The sequence below is a fragment of the Corvus brachyrhynchos genome, unplaced genomic scaffold (genome assembly GCF_000691975.1).
Source record: "Corvus brachyrhynchos isolate BGI_N302 unplaced genomic scaffold, ASM69197v1 scaffold11, whole genome shotgun sequence".
NCBI lineage: Eukaryota > Metazoa > Chordata > Aves > Passeriformes > Corvidae > Corvus > Corvus brachyrhynchos.
Genome location: NW_008236965.1, coordinates 3,649,400 through 3,666,155, shown reverse-complemented (window position 1 = coordinate 3,666,155; position 16,756 = coordinate 3,649,400). Strand labels below are relative to the sequence as shown.

General features: G+C 37.1%; 1 protein-coding gene across 1 annotated transcript in view; it reads left to right on the top strand.

Moving 5' to 3' along the window:
- CNKSR2 (connector enhancer of kinase suppressor of Ras 2) overlaps positions 1-16,756 on the top strand; it is a 173,217-nt gene that overhangs the window by 14,477 nt on the left and 141,984 nt on the right. The window contains exon 4 of the mRNA XM_017728390.1: positions 9,673-9,760. Within this exon, the coding sequence (XP_017583879.1) occupies positions 9,673-9,760 (88 nt within the window). The remainder of the gene's footprint in view (positions 1-9,672; positions 9,761-16,756) is intronic.

Here is a 16,756-nt window from a genome sequence, read left to right as displayed (position 1 = left end):
AAGTTCAGGAAGAAGGTAGTTTTTAATGCTAGAAAACATCTGCATTTGAGGACTGATGTGTCACCGTAGTACTGTGCACTGAATGTACTTTTGCGTTTAGCTGAAATGAAATGACACCTGATCAGACCCAGGAATTCCAAGAAGTTAAAAATGAGGGCAATTAGGGTGGTATCATGCTTTCAGCAGTGCTGTCTTGAGTGTCCAAAGAAGGCTTCAGATTTCTAGGAAAGTCCTTTTGAAGATCTAAACACCTGGTTCTAAGAAATCTTTTCTGAAACATTTTAAGACTTTTTTGATTTATGAGCTCTGGATATTTTGGTAAAGTTTGTTCTTCCTTGTTTGTGAAGACCCCAAATGAGGATGAAGGTAGGCCGATAACTGCATTTTTCTCAGGAAGTGGGAACATCTGGAGATCCCTATGATTCTGCTTATTGTGTACCTTCCTAGAAGGTATTGGGGCCACTAGGGAGAGATAGAAAGATTTTAAAAATTGATTACTAAAGGTAAGGAACTTGGATTTAATTTTATTCTGCACACCTGTTGCTATTAAATCTGGACTCCAAATCTTAGTTTTTTGGTTGTTTTCTAGTACCAGTTCTATCTCTGGGTTGTGAGAGGGGAGAGCAAACCATTAGGACAAATGAAGTGGCTATTAGGGTTGTCCTAATAACAATTAGGACATCCCCATTTTAACACCCCTGCTGGGCTGCCCCTGTGCAGTGGTTTTTGAGGTCATGTCTGGTAAAAGCAGCTAGCAGCAGCTCCAGCTTGCAGACATGCAGTGATGTGGGTTTTATACGTAGGGGATGGTGACGACTCCATACAGGTTGTGCTTCACTTGTTGCTGTAGTGAGTGCTCTGTTTATGATGTTTCTGTCGGACACTTAAAATCTTAAAGGACTTTGTTAGACCTGGCACAATTATCTAAAGGAGTGTGAGCGTTGTGATTTGCTGAGTTACTTTCACTGTAGCTGTTGCAGTGATCCAAGGACATTCTTTTTTCCAGATCTTTCCCTGGAGCAGTCCTACTTCCAGATGTATGTCAGAAATTGAATTTTACTGAAAATTAGGGTAGCTTTTATTACCAGGCTTTAAAAGTCTTTTGGTTTAGTTTCATTTACGAGCTAGAAGACTTAGTAGAGAATTCTATTTTCAAAAGAAGTTGGCTGGCGATTTTGAGGAGCATGAAATAACTCTCCAATAAAATCCTATAAGGAAACTGTCATCACACTGATACGTTCTAGTCTAATTTTAACTTCCTGTTACTTTCTTAGCCCACAAAATGTATCTTCTCTTTCAGAAGACTTCATAACGTAATAACCTTTTGTTTTATTCTGTCTCCATAATCTTAAAATTCTTCCAAGTGAATTTCCTTACAAGATTGGTACTTGAAAAACCATGAGTCTTTTGTGAAACGGTGATGTGTTCCTACTTGACACTTAACGTAGTTCAGACTGATGGAAAACCACACTTTAGGCTATAGCAACAAACTACTTACCTGATGTTCAAAGAAACTTGGCATTGAAATATGTTGTGTGATACTTCTCAGGAATTACAGTCAATCAGGTCTTCTAGACTTCCAGATAAATCACTGGTGTTCTGCTCAGTCTTTACTCCTGTAATTCATGACAGTTGTATTCTTTGGAATAGTAATATATGCCAGCTTTCCTTCTCCTCCTTCTTCTTTGATGTGTCAGGTTCCTGGAAATTCTTCTGCCTTTTATAGGGCTGATACACTCCATCCTGGTGAAGAATTATTAAAAATGTAAAATTAAATTAGAATTACTGTTTTAAATTCACTACTGTGGGTTTGCAATATGAATGTGTTGCAGTTTTGTGGCATAAAGCTATTCCTAACTTCATAAAAGTACTTTTTTTCTGTGCACTAGTATGTCCAGTAGTATCTGCACATTTAATTGGATTGAAATTAGACATATTTATTTCTGTTAATCCTGGGTAAGGTTTTGTTCTCGGACCACACATTTACAGTCCACCTTAAAAACACTTCGTAAAACGTTGCTTTGTGTGTGGATGTGTTGGTTTTCACTGCCTTTGCAATTTCTGAATTATGTATACATTATCTATCCATGGCTTTTTGATGTAAAAGAAACATGAACACTCCAAGGATTTTGAGAGTCAAGTTACATGTTTTCATTTTTAACAAAATTTTGTTAGGATTTTCCCAGGTTACTTGCATCTTCAGTGACACCAGTGAAAACTTCTCACTTGTTATCCAGAGGCAAGCATAAACTGAAAAGCAATGATATCATAGGGATCCCAGAAAATTCTTATGAGCCCCAAGTTGGGAGTATTTAGCAGTGCTTATAAGTAGCTTTCTCTCTGGTTAGGACACAGCCAGGTCTTGTACTGTACTCACAGCTCATTCCTTTTCTACTAATTTGCTGATACCTATTGGTTGCAGTACTGAAATTGAGATGAATGAAGGGTGCTCAGATTCATCCAATCCATTTTCTCCCAGATCTCAGCAGACCACCTGAAAGGCAGACAGTAGGCAGAAGCTTCTGATCATCTTCAGAAGGTGGCCCAACTTTGAGTGTTGGAGTTTGTCTCCTAATGAGTCAGAAGCTGCTGCAAAGTGAAGACAGCCTTGGGAGCAAAAGGATTTTCCAAATCCTTTGAGCACCCTATTGTTCCCCTTCAAGTCCCACTGTAGTCATATGTTTTTCTTTCATGGGACATCTGGATTTAACAGGTACAGCTCATTACTATTGTCTTGACTGGGAAGAACTGTAATGCTATTTGTGGAAGAGGAAGGATCCTGAGCAAACTTGAACTGAGGTGACTTTTGGTGGCAGCTTCATGAGCTCTGTCTCTTCCCATTTCTACTTCTCTCCTTGCTCTGCCAGCACAAACTTCTGGTGATGTCATCTTCCACATTGTTCCTGGTTTGATATGTTCTCTTCATTCACCTCCACCACACTTTGGTTGTCTTTGCCAACCAAAATCCCTGGAAATCTGTATTTCCAGCAGATTGCATTAATCAAGAAAAGAACTCTTAGTTGTGCTTCTGGGCTTCTTCTTGCTGTCTACTCTACTGTTTGGGCCATGTTATCTGAAGCAAGGACTCCTTATAGCATATATCTTATGCAGCATCAAGAGAATATTTTGGATCTTGGCAATAGGACTAATATCTGTATAAACTATAAACGCAGACTTAGAGAATAGGAGTGAGGAAAGATTGATTATTTTTAGGGCTTTACGTGAGTCCTCATTAAAGAGACATTAAGATAATGTGGTAGTTTCTTCTTCTCTTAAGAATTTAAGAAAATAGTCAACTTCCCGTGAGATAACGACTACAACATTGTGCGTCTGTTGTTGTGTCACAGATTTTAATGGTTGTGAATTAGGATTTGTCAAGCACCACTGGATTTTTTTGGTGTACTGTTTGACTCAGCCATCTGTGTGGGCAGAGATTCAATATGTCTTTCACAGCAACTCTTCTGTAGCTCTTGTTTTTCACACTAGCACTATCCCCTTTTTGGAAATAAAAAACTTAAACTGCTGCTGCAGATTACACTGCAGTCTAAGTAGGAGGAACAAAGAGATTTTGTGGAGATAGATTTCTGTATTCAAGACTTTCAGTGCTGTGGCCAGAGAAAAGCTAGCAGGCTGAAAAATGTGCACCAGTCTGATTAATTTACCACTGCTGTCTGGATACGTGAACAAAATGGAACAAGAAGGTGAACAAAAAGCCTAACTGTAAATAGAAATTGTTGGTTATATAAAATATATGGGTATGACAGAAGTAACAAAATGTAAAATTTCAGAGTAAAAGGCCTTTTTGGCAAGTCTAGGTCTGCTTCTAGGGTCATTCACAGCTTGGTGGGGTGTAATCCTGTACCTTCTAAACCCCAGGTGGGCAAATTATTTTGGTATGGGCATAAATTGATACAATTTTGCGAAGCACTTATATCTGTACATAAATCCTATTAAATAAGTGTAAAATCTGTGCCTGAAGTTAAGGGCATTTGAATGCTTCAGTGGTTGACAGCAGAACAGGATCTCCAAGCCTTACACCATGGGCTTTTTTTGGTGATGCTTTGATGTGTCAGAGAAGTGCAGCCTGCAATGGTGTGAATGCTCTTTGTTTATGACTGAACAATTCTAGGTGTTCAGATTTAGCACACCCTTTAAGTCTGCATTGTATGAAAGCACTGTAGTAGGAGAACATGTTCCCCACTCCAAAATGGATGGCCCTCTTTTCACCATGGTGACATACTCAATACATAGATTTTCTTCTGCTGTAGGTGGAATGTGTTCAGCTGGATTTCTTTGCCTCATTGTTTTTGGTGAATGAGCCCTGCTGGGAGTACTTTGGAGTTTTAAGTAAAGAAGTGCATTGTTTGTAAGCCCATAACTTCTTTCTTACCAAGTAAGTGTTACTGGTTTAGAGTCTCCTTAAGAGACTTCATGCAGTCCTGTTAGCTTGTCCTGACAGGGTAAATCTGCTTTACAAACAAGATGGTGGGAGTAAACAAATGAAAACCCAAGCAAAAAGAAACAAAAGACTTCAGCAATTCTTTACTCATCACACAAATATTGCACTATCTGTTAATTGGGTTTTAGTCTTAAACCTTTGAATCTTGTTCCCTTTATGCATTTCCTTTTTTGCTGGTTTGAATGGTATGCCAAACCTGTGAGTAAGTGCTGCCTCAGAATACTGTGGTACTTAACTGGATTGTGCTCCTGGAACGACTGTAAATGTTTAATAGAGCACTCATTTAAAGAATTCCTTTGTCCAGTGTGAATTTTGCTGCATTCCTCCCTGATTTTACATAAAACAGTTCCATTAGAAATACAAATGAAATGTTTGTTTCATGAAAGCCTAAACCCATGAACCTTAGATGGCTCAGGAGCAGTGTATATACAACAGTATTGTGCATTCAGATTTTTATTCAAGATTAATATGTTGCCTTTGAAGACTGAGTTATATTACTGCTTTGTTTGCCTCTCTCTTTGAAAGATTTTGGACTATTGCATTTAATCAAAAGGCTCTGAGGATGTTTTCCCTTGTTAGGATGCTCAAATAAGTATGATATTGGTTTTAAAGCCCTCACAATGTCTATTGTTATAAAATATCTCAGTATTACAACTAGTGGTGAAATATGATTCATTTTTATTTTGTGTGATGTTTTTACTAACAGCAGTCTGTATTTGTCCAAATTGCAACTTTTTAAAGTGAAATTGTTATTTCTATGCATCATTTTCCCTTAACTCAATGTTATATGAAGAAGACGGATGAGGAGACTAAAGTGTATGAGGACAAAAAAGTTGATAATGTAGAAATACTGAGGGTATACACCTCCTTCACAAATTTGTAATTGTTTTTGAAGGATTTTTCTTCATGTGCAATCAGCAGTTGTGAGTATTAATAGCTATTGAATTTGTATTATTTCTTCATTCTGTGAGGGAATTAGCTGTGCTATATTAATGTGGCTGGTTTTTCTACCAGTCCTTCAGGGTGTTTTAATTAGCGAATGGTTGATAATATAATTTTTTTTTCATTCTGAAAGATGGTGATACTACTAAAAATGCTTATTCAGGTCTCAATTCATTAAAGTGTACACACATGCACGAGTGTTGCAGCCTACATTACACAAATAAATTCACGTATTGGAGTTAGATTATTTATGTCAAACACTGGTTCATAAAAGTGTGAAAAGAACCAGTAGCTCTGTCATGCCTTGTCTTAGGAATACTTTGTCCTATAGATAAGGGTATTGAAGTTGATTGACTTTAATGTTTAAAAAAAAAAGTAAGCACCAATGTTTTTTTCCCTGTGGATGAGGTGTTTTGAAGCTCTTCATCTTGCCCTGGTGTCTCCTAAGGTAAAGGTTCACAATGTGGATTTGCACAGTGGAAAACTTTAGAGGTTCCCACTTTTCCAGCTGTAGTCATGATCACAGATATGTATGGACTTAATTATCCTTGAAACGTGTTACCCACTCATTTGTGAAAGTTTGAAAGTGACTAATGGCTTCAAGTGTTGGAAAGGAGAACCATGGGGAAAATGTGGGACTAAAGGCAAAACCACCCTGCATTTGCTCGTGGAAGCATTCATGTGATTGTGTAAGTTTATTTTCTTTAAGATATCAGGTGTAGAAGGGATAGACAGTGAAAAGAGGAAACCAGCAGAGGTTTGGAAGGGGAAATGAGTGGAAAGGGCATGTGGTCAGGTAGACATGCTGTGGAGCTACAAAGGTGTTTTCATGTGGGTGTTGCAAAGAAAATCACAATTTTGAAGGAAGAACAAATGAATTACAAGAGAAACAGTAAAAAAGGTTCCACAAAGAGGGAAATGTGTATTGGAAATATCTTGGAAATGACTGGGAGAGGTGAGATGATGAGACGCTGAGATCAATGTCACAGCAGGAAGTGGGGCAACATGTGGCCCCAGTCCAAGCCAGTTCTTTAGTTTTTGCTTAACTTCAAAAGCACCGAATTGGACAGTACACATGTTGAAAATTACAATTTTTTTCTCAGGGAATTTTCTTCTCTGGAGCTGTGTGAGGTACCTCAGACCTGAAGGTCCAAGGGACTGTGAAAAATGTGGCTTTGAAAGAAAAGTGTAGAAATTGAAAGGTGATAGAAATGGCTCTGCCAAGCCAAGGAAGTTTTTTTTTTTTGAAGTAGAGGGAAGTGGTCTGATTAAACAGGGAGTTTCTTATACTTGGTGTGTGCCTTGAGGAGGAAAATATTTTAGCAGCCAACTGAAGTTATAGTATATGTAGGCTTTGTTTGCATTTATGCAAGTTGATTCGTCTATTCACAGTCAATAATATAGTGCTGTATTAAAATTATAAACAATTGGGTATATTACCAATGAAGAGATTTTTGTCATATTGGTATTTTACACTGTGTCTCATATGAAATCCAGTCAGTGATCCTACAGTGAAGTTTCTGTTGATATTTTGATTGAAACTGCTGTCATGTTGTTACACTAAGTCTTGCTGGACTTTGACTACTGAAGTTGAGGCTTGGGATGGAGTACCAAAATACGTTTCCTTTGGAGGCCCTTACCATTTCTCCAGCTGCTTATATGGTAGTGGCTGCGTAATTGTGTGTTCAGATTGCCTCCAGGGATGTGGTCTGAACTGGGAAGGGGGAGAAAAGGGAATTGCAATTTTGCTGGTCCAGTTTGCAGCAATACCCCAGAGATGCTGCTGCAGAAACTGATGCGAGGGAGTTGTTTTATAAGCTACAGAGACCTACAGAGGAGGCAATTGGAGGATCCCTTAGGTTTTCTGCAGGAGCAAAGTTTATATAAAACATGGACCTGTCTCCCTGTCTTTCTAAGTTGTCAAGCCCTTCTCAAAATCTTACATCTTAGTTGCTGAATTTTGGTAGTCTTCTCCCTCCTGCCGACACCCTTGCTGCCTGCTTGACATGCTGTTGCCAGTAAGTCTTCACTGTGATAACTTAAATGTAACTAAGATGAGTAATGTCTCAGTCCCTTTGCCTGTTCTTTAATGTCAACAAAGTTTATTTGGGGCATTTCTAATGATCTTCACTAAGAGTAATGATGATAAAAATAACATTATTTTCCTCATGAACCATGAAACCAAACTCAATTACAAAAGTATGAGGGAAGATGATGCTATATTAGAAGCCTAAGCCTACTGTGTGATTTTGTTTAGAGAAATGCTGGAGGCTTTGAAATGTCAAATAGATTGCAATTGTGTAATTTCAGGATCAAATTGTATTAACACCCATACTTAAAGTAAAATAATACCATTTGCTGGTTTGATTCCATTCATCTTCAATAAAAATAAGTTCCTAAATGAACATGACCTTTTTAAATCAAGGTTTCGAGTAGATTTCAGAACCCCAAGAGTTACAATTATGGAAGGAAAAATCACTGGTTTTGTACATCTTGACTAATGTACTTCTTTAAACACAATTATGATAGAATCACAAAATACGCTGAGTTGGAAGGGACCTATCAGGATCATTGAGTCCAACTTCCAGCCCTGCACAGGACAGCCCAAGAATGATGCCATGTGCCTGAAAGCATTGTCCATGTGCTTCTTGAATGCAGCTATGGTTCATAACCAATTTTCAGTTACCTTTCATCCTTTAATATGCTCATATATCTCCTAAACTTCAGAAATAATCTGTGGGTGTGTCTGTGGGTTGGCCTGCTGTAGTGTGTACCTACTGTAGAGTTGTTGTATGCTGCAGAAAACTTGGGCTCTGAATTGTCAGTGTATATCTGTGTCCAGTAAGTCCAGTCCTTTCATAAGGCACCTTTTGGAACTTACCTTAGCTTCCAGTGTCTGTACTTCCATATTAAAAGAATGTACTGGTTTTCTCTCTAGAAAATACAGGCAGAAAGTGTATGTCATTGTGTGATGTATTATATAAAATCAAAGCTGCTAGACTTGATTATGCACCTCAGAGTTAATTCTGTCTTATGAACCATCAGGGCTGGATTGCCTGGAGAAGAAAGAGAGCATGTGACGAAACCAGAAGAGATAGGGGAGTTCACATGGGGTTATTAGTGGACAATTCCAAATCTGCCTGCACTAAAATTTCAGTAATTCTGTGTTTAGAATTACTGTAATTTAGAAACCTGTTAGTACCAGTAGAACTGTATTTACAGCTATCTCTTGGACTTGCTTATAGCAAAGTTCTTTGTACTTGTCTTCAGGCTTAAATAAGTAAGGCATGGTACCAAGCAGTGCTGTAAAACTCTTCAAGGTATATACAATTACATGTGAAGTGATGAAAGAAGGCAGTTGGGGAAGGGATTAGTCACCCATCCTAATTTAAGGACAACCACACTACCACTTTGTTGTTGTTGTTGTTGTTTTAAATGTTTGAAGCAGGCATACTAGGGACAAATGCCATCTTTGTGATGCTAATAATGCCCATAAAAACCTCATTTGCAATACTGATAAAGTCAAGCTCTTGACTCCTCTTAGAGAAAATACCAGCCCTGCCTAGTGTTTGACTACTTCTTGAATAAAGAATATAGGTCATATATATGAGTTTATAGATGAGAGGCTTGCAGTACAGAAATAAATCAGATGACTGCCAGCTTCACTAACCAAATACATTTTAGCAGTGCCTCTAGAAAGCAAGCAAGCTTCCACGTAGGCAAGCTTTTCAACATCCTAATGTGAAGTTTTAAGGTACAGGATACATGCAGATAAAGTCTGTAAATAAGTGTTGGATTACATTGTTCATTTCACTAAGCAGTTCTGACTGTAGCATAGTGTGTGGGCTGTGCTGCCAGTTTAGGCTTTGCAGATGCTTCTCAGCCTTGGTGCATCTCTGGTTTTAAATGCTGTTTCCCCCTCTAGATAAAGATTTTACTTATTCTGAATCCATCTGCTACTTCCACCAGATACTAGATCAAATCCCAAAAATCCCAGTGAATCAGCCAAAATCTTCTCTGATCTGATTCACATCTGGACACCATTCATATCACAGGAGGAAGCAGTACCTCTGGTTTCCTTCATAAGGGTATTCCCAAACCGATGCAGAAGGTCAGCTGGGCTGCTTCTGGGGGAGTAAAGGCAGTCCTGAAGTAAACGGTTAGAAATAAAGCTTTTGTAAGTGGAATTTCTTTAAGAGGAACTTAAAAACTGCAAGTGGATATATGCTAGTGCTATTCAACTTTTTACTTTTTTTTTCTTTTTTTTTTAGATCACCTTTTGCTGCTGTCACAGATTACTCAGTAACAAGAAATAATGTCATACAGCTCTGTCTGGAACTAACAACAATAGTACAACAGGTATGAGACAGTCTGCTTAGCAATTTATTTTTTCTTGAACTGTAAATGGCTATTACCTTCTTCCCACAATTTTGTTTTACACTGGCTATATCATTGTCCAACCAAAATAAGGGAATACTAGTACTTAGTAAATGCTTTTTTTAAATTCTGTTTTCTGGTTTTATAATACTAGTTTGTGTTGTGCTGTGTATATGGCTCTGCATATCTCAGCAGTAATATTCATCTTGTATAATATCATCACTATAAAATTGAGATATCTACTTGATAATTTGCACATTTAATTTCTTGTATTTTGTCTTTAACCTGTCTGGTTCAAAACATCTGTGTATATTGGACTTTAGTAATCTGTTGTTTCATACAGTTCATATCATCTAGACACCTGTTAAGATGACACATGTTCCCATGGGGGGATTAGAGTATTTTGAATACATTTTTGTACATCCTACCTTCAAGAAATCCAGAAGTAGTAACTGAGAAACACTTGCTTAATGAGCTTCATTTGGGAGTGCAAACCTGAGCACCTTCCCCACCCTTCCGTGTGTAGGTTAGGTCTGTCTCTGTGTTTGCCTGTTGTTCTCCTGAAATGTAAAGTCTCTTTGCTGCCAAGCAGAAGTTTGAGGGATTGTTTGCACTTGAGAAGGTAGAGTGGAGAAAAAGGGAGAGAGTGGGCTAGGTAGGAGCACTGAGGAGACTTTTTCTGGTTTTCACAAGCATCACTCCAAACTAAGAAAAACTAAACTTCTGACCCAGCTGTCCAGACTGGTAGTTTTCCACAATAGCTGTGCATCACTATCTTTAGATAGTTTTTAGATGGGAAAGAGCCACCTGGTTTATTTTCATGTGTCCCCTATTAGTGAGAAAGTGGGTAAAATAGCAACCACTGCAGTATTTCCCAGGAATTAGCTCAATATCAATTCATCTTACAAATTCATCCCTATCCATGATACTGCTAATTCACTATGGTGTAGGTTGATATTTCCCTATGTATATTTTTCAGTGTGAATGAGAGTAATTGCTACTATTTAATACCTTTGGAGCACATCATTTTTACCTTCTCCAAAAATGACATAATTCTGCAATCAGGAAGCAGTTCATGAATCTGTACTTTGAAGTCAAAAGGAGCATTTATGTGCCCAAATTTAAGCATGTACTGAAATTGAATTGGGCTGTAGTCAGAAGAATGATCAAGAAAAGTTCCATTGGTAGTCTTGAACGCATGTGGTTTGAGCTCTACTTAAATGTATTCCAATGTAGCATTTCAAAATGTCTTAGCTGATATTTTTTTATATGATCACTGAACACACTGAGAATCCTCATTGTGCTTTCTTAAGTATCTTTCAGTATCACCTCATCAGGTGTTTTTTCTGTCTCAGAATTTTGTTTTCTGTTGTATGCAAAGTATTTTATAGTACTTTACTAGCTTAATATTTTTGGTGAAAGATCTACAGAAGGCAATGTTGCAGTTTTTCTTTTTAACAGTAGTGAAAAACTTTATAATGCTTAAAGGTTTAGAAAAGGTATATAATCTGTACATTTTTTAATACCTTTGAATTTTTTAATACTTCTGTGAAATTTAAAAATAGAACTTCACTAGCTGAGTTCCATTAGGATTTTTTTGCATTGTTTAAATTACAGTCAATGTTCAGATTTTTTAACCAAAGCCAAAAAACCGATTCTTTGGTCAAGATGAAGAATAAAAAGCTCTAAACTTAAGATGGCTTGCTTGAATTATTTTGCACATTTTGGAGCTAACTGTAATATTGTGTTTCTTCATAGAATTAAATAATATTGGGTTGTGTTCCCCTCATTATCAGAGCTAAATGGATAATGAAGCAAAATGACAGTATTGCATCAGTCTTATAAGTATGAAGTCTTAAGAAAACCTATTGAGTGTCTATGTTTTAACCTATAAATAATTAGAAAAGTTGGAGTTAGAAACAGACTTTGGAATAAAATGTGGGAAGAAACATGCTTTGTTTTAACCATTAAATTTTCTATGTGTGTTGCACGCTGCCCAAGGCCTGACCAGGCCGGTGTGCAGTGGACATTTGCCAGTGAGAGCAGGTCCCTCAGAGCACTGCAAGTTATTACTGTAGCCTGCACTAATCATCTGCTTCTATGCAGCTGCTTTATTTTGGCCTAGGCATTTTTTTCTCCCCCTTAGGATTTTAGGATATTGTTTCACAGCCTCTTCCTGCAGGTTTTGACTCTTAATACTGTCCTTCTTGCTGATGCCTTCTTTAATCCAGGGCTTGCATTCTTGTTCATTTTTATAATAAACTCTTTCCTTGCAGCAGAACACTGGAGGGGAAAAAACCCAATTTAAATAACAAACAAATCCATGAGACTATTATGATTTTTTGCTACCATTTCCTTGCACACTCTCTCCTACACATACCTGCCTCTCTGTAGGAATCGAAGGCTGAGCATCGGAGGCTGTACTTTCTGTTTCCTCTGTAATGCATAAAAAAGGCCTGTTCTTTTTTGATGGTACAAGATAGATGTTAAAGGGCTATGGGTGAACAGGTTGGGGGTGTATTATTGTTTTGGGTTGTGCTTTGTTCTCATTTGGATAATTTATGAATTTAGATTTGTGTTGACTGAATTGTTCCAGTCACAAATGTGTATCAGGAAGAACATGAGAGACTGTCTTGATGGTGTTCATGAAAGTCTTGCTGTTGACTTAGTTGGGTTATTCAGCTTCAGAGGATGCCAGGAACTGGTCCTTTTAAATGTGCTCATTTTGGTTTAGAAAGGTAGCAGTAGCTACACGGAAAACTTTAAGGAACAGAAGATTTCTTGCTTTCTTAGGCAATCTGTAGGTAGCTTTTATTATCATTCTCAATGCTCTTATTCCTCAGGTATTCATTAAGGTTTCACTAAAGAAACTTTCTTCTTTAGAATTAAAACCCTAGAAATATCTGAAAAGTCTGATTTTATATTGACTTTGTAAGTTACCAGAGCGTTAAAGAAAACTTTGCTGCTGAGCTGCTGAACACATTATTTCTTTTACTGCTCTTTAATAGTGAGCATTAGTAGCCCTCATCACATGTTTTTTACTTTTCTTAATCAGCTTTCACAATGATTTGCGGTGTTTATTTAGTTTTAAAACCACTGGTGTTTATCTTGCAGCTTTAGTATCTTGTGGGATTTACTCAGGAATATGTTCCAGTAGAAGCATAGCTGTAGGCCTGTAAATAAGAAAAGCTTCACTGCATTTACTTCTCTGCCTAAACACCTCTTTGAAGAGCTGTGGTGGAAGCAATGCTGTGTAACCGGGCTGGAGATGGAGAGCAGTCACTTGGCTGACATGGATCTGTCTTGCACTGTTGTCACAGAGTACACTTCTGACATCAGTTGTCTCACAGCAACTTTTGGAGGTAACCTCGGATTTTGGATGACATGGGATGAGAACCTGAGTGATGCAATTTGTGAGGTGGCAGCCAGGATGGAAGATAGCAGAGAGAAACCAAGACAATCCTACACAAATGCACTGTCTGGACGTTATGGGCACCTGTGATTTTGAGCACAGAAGTGCTCCGTGCACTGCTTCAGCTGAGGGGTTTGGAACTTTTTTTCTATTTAAAGGCTTTTGAGATACAATGAAGAAAGCGTCTGTATATCCCTTGATCAATGGACGCACTTCCCATGCCAGGGGATATTTTTTTTTGGCTTTTAGCCATGGCTGTTTTTCAGATAAAAGATACTGAGAAGGATCACAAATTATTTCTTGAGCAATACACTATTTTTTATATCATTGTGGGTTTTGTAATTGCATGGATGTAACTCAAAAGGGGAATGTTTCAAATAGGAAGTTTCACTGAGAAATGTTAAGTTCAGACTTGTTTTCTAGTTAAAAGGATAAAATGGAAATTTACCTTCATAGCTCCCCTGCTCTGACTCAGAACCCAAATGCAGTAATATAAAATAGTTCTATTCATTTTTTAAGGACAATATCAAATACATGAATGAAGAATAATTAATATCCTGAGTACCATTCTTACAAGTTCTCTCAAATAATCTTCTCTATCACAATTCCTCACTTTTGTTTTTAAGTCCTAGTTATTAAGGACTTTAAGGACTCACTAAATATAGCTTAAAATTTTTAAATTTCAGGTCATACCAAGTTGCTAATTACCTCAGGAATCTTTAGCTAATAAAATGGTTTTAATAGTTTAGTGGTGTGAATCTTTGATTAGATCATCATTAAAGCTGCTTTGCGCCTCTAGATTGTAGAGCTTTTCAAGGCAACATGTGTTTGCTGGAAACAGTTGCATATTAAATTTTAAAGTTTTTAATTTAAATTTTTAGCATTATTCCTTTCACCCCAACTTTATGACCAAATGCTTGCAGAAAAAACTTTGTTAGCCTACAGAGGTAATAATCCCTTCCTTCCTCCCATTTTGAGATAAAAATACTTCATGACATGGAAGCCACATTCTTGAAGTTTTAAAAATATATTCATAGTACAGTGTTTATACAAAACACCCCATTTTTGATAAATGTTCAAGTAAGGGGTAAGTGTACAAGTAGGTAGCTTAGATAGATGTGGGGGTAAGTTAGAACCAAATAACTCCCCTTGAAAACAATTCCCAGGCAATATCTGCCTATATATATATATATATACACACACACATATATACATATATATAGAGAGAGATATGAAATCAAATGGGTCTTCATATGAGAGCATTAGAACTCATTGTAAGTAATGCTGACAAGAATTCAGACTCACCTTGTATCCTTCAAGTGCTGCTCCTATGCAAGATTTTCTGTTGTATGGGTTTCAAAGCAGCTCTCAGTAGTGGTGTGTCAGGATCCATATTGTTCTGTGCAGTTGTTTTCTTCACTTTTAAAAGTCAATATGTGATGCAGATAATGTATATATAGTCAAAAATAGAAACTAAAGGATTGTGGGAAGCATGAAACTGTTGTTTGTTTACAAGAAGCTATATCAAAGTAGTTTCAGTTTATGCTCTTTAGCAATGTTTTTCCCTTTTTCATAGTAGAATAGCTTATTTCTCTTAAAGCACACTTTTAAGGAAAATTTCAGATGTAATTTAATGTAATGTAAAAAGTACCTAAGGTACATAGCATTGATGCCCTTTTCTGATTCTGGTAGTTTGTTTCTGCTATTTGATTATACCTTTTTTCCCCTTTGAAATAGCTTACTTGCATGTATATTCTCTTGATTTAAGTTTTGAAGTGCTTTTTGAAATGGAATTAGACATGGAATAGCTCAAAGATTAAAATGTCAGTAATAGTCAATTGGGAGGAACCAGTACTAGAACTAATTTGATGACTCATTAGTTGTCATTGAGATAGCTGCTGTAAAGAGGTATGGGGTTTTCTTCCTAAAGTTGTGTAGTGCTGTGTATGTCTTTGATGTGACATTTTCAAAGTAGCTACCACCCTGTAAAGCCTTGTGAATTTGTTTTCTTTTCCATTCTCAGAGAAAATAATTTCTTTTCCTAGTAGATGAAAGGAAAAAAAAAAACAAAACCAAAGAACCGCCAAAATACTCAAGGTTGCTTAGTACGTAAAATACTTAGTGACCAGAAAGCAAAAATGAGTCGATGTTGGCTTGTTTGTTTATTTTTAGGCTTTTTTTCGTTTGCTTGCTTTTCTTCCAGTTTAATGATTGACAGTCTCTGAACATGGGGGGAAAATGAAACACAAAGCAGAGTAATTTGTGAAAAAATTGTGAAATATGCTGGTAAACCAATGCAGCTGTTCAATTTTTCCAAGAAAAGGAGCCTGAGTGGGTCAAGGTGACAGTGAAGGAGTTCAGGGACTATTAATTCACCCACTCATGGAGCCACGTGCAGAAAGTGGCAGAAGGTTGTTAGAAACTGAGATAAAGTGTAGACAGGAGAGAAAATGTGGTTTTATATCTCACGTTTCCTTTAAACAAAAGCTTTTTTTATTAGATTGATGTGGGCACTGTGTCCATGCATGCTGAATGGCATCACAGTCTCCATCTTAACTGTGTAATTCTTTATAAATGGTAAATTTAATGATTAATGATTATGTATTAAGATTGCGTTGGTCATATCAGTAGATGCGAAGACCGAGACTCAGCATTTCTTTTACTTTCTGCTCCCCTTTCCCAGAGGCAGCCCAGTCTCTTTAACCAGGTACAGTGAAGCAAAATTCCAGTTCAGTACAGTGAGTTACAGAAACCATGTGTTGCTAATTAGCTAGTAAAAGCCTTAAGCATTAGTAAGTGTAGTGTCTATCTTTATTTCAGGGATTTGTGTATGTTTGTTTGCCTAAATCCATTACAAATACATACATCTCAGATGATCCAATATGAAACATTCAAGTTGTAGCTGAGCCTGGAATGCCATCTACCTAAACATTATTACTTTTTTTCAGTTCAATTAATTTCATTTCTTCTGTTGGCAAAATAACCACTGAGAAAAAGATAAAACATGAAATATTTTGCTGCAGTTATATTTTTTCAACCATAATTATTTCTCATGACAGTACTAGAGGAAAAGCAGAACTGAAAAATTAAGAAGTTATTTACCTCTAAATGGCCTTGGAAGTGACATTGAAAAGTTAAGAACGGCATAACACATTGTGCTACAAGCTCTATTTTGCATGCCAATAATAAAACACATAGTTTTGAATGCATGAGGCTTATTTAGAGGTGAGGGAGGAAAAAAGTGGTTTGACTTTGGTTTTTTTTCCTTGGATGGATGATTTTTTCCTCAATTCCAATCTCTCGTGTTGATAGTTTCAGTGGATTTTTTTTTTTTTACCTGCTGAGATGTCATCAAGTAGAGAAATCATCTGAGGAGCTGAAATTTGCCTTAGACCATGTAAGCACTTAGATTTTGCAGGATATATGAGCACGTATCAGCAATTTTAGTTGGTCCTGAAATACTGGCTGTGGTTTCTGACTGAAACTGGCTCATTTTAGAAACAAGGAAGAGGTGTAGCTCTTTACGTGCAAAGTAAGAATTAATATGTGACCAGATCCGTAGGGAA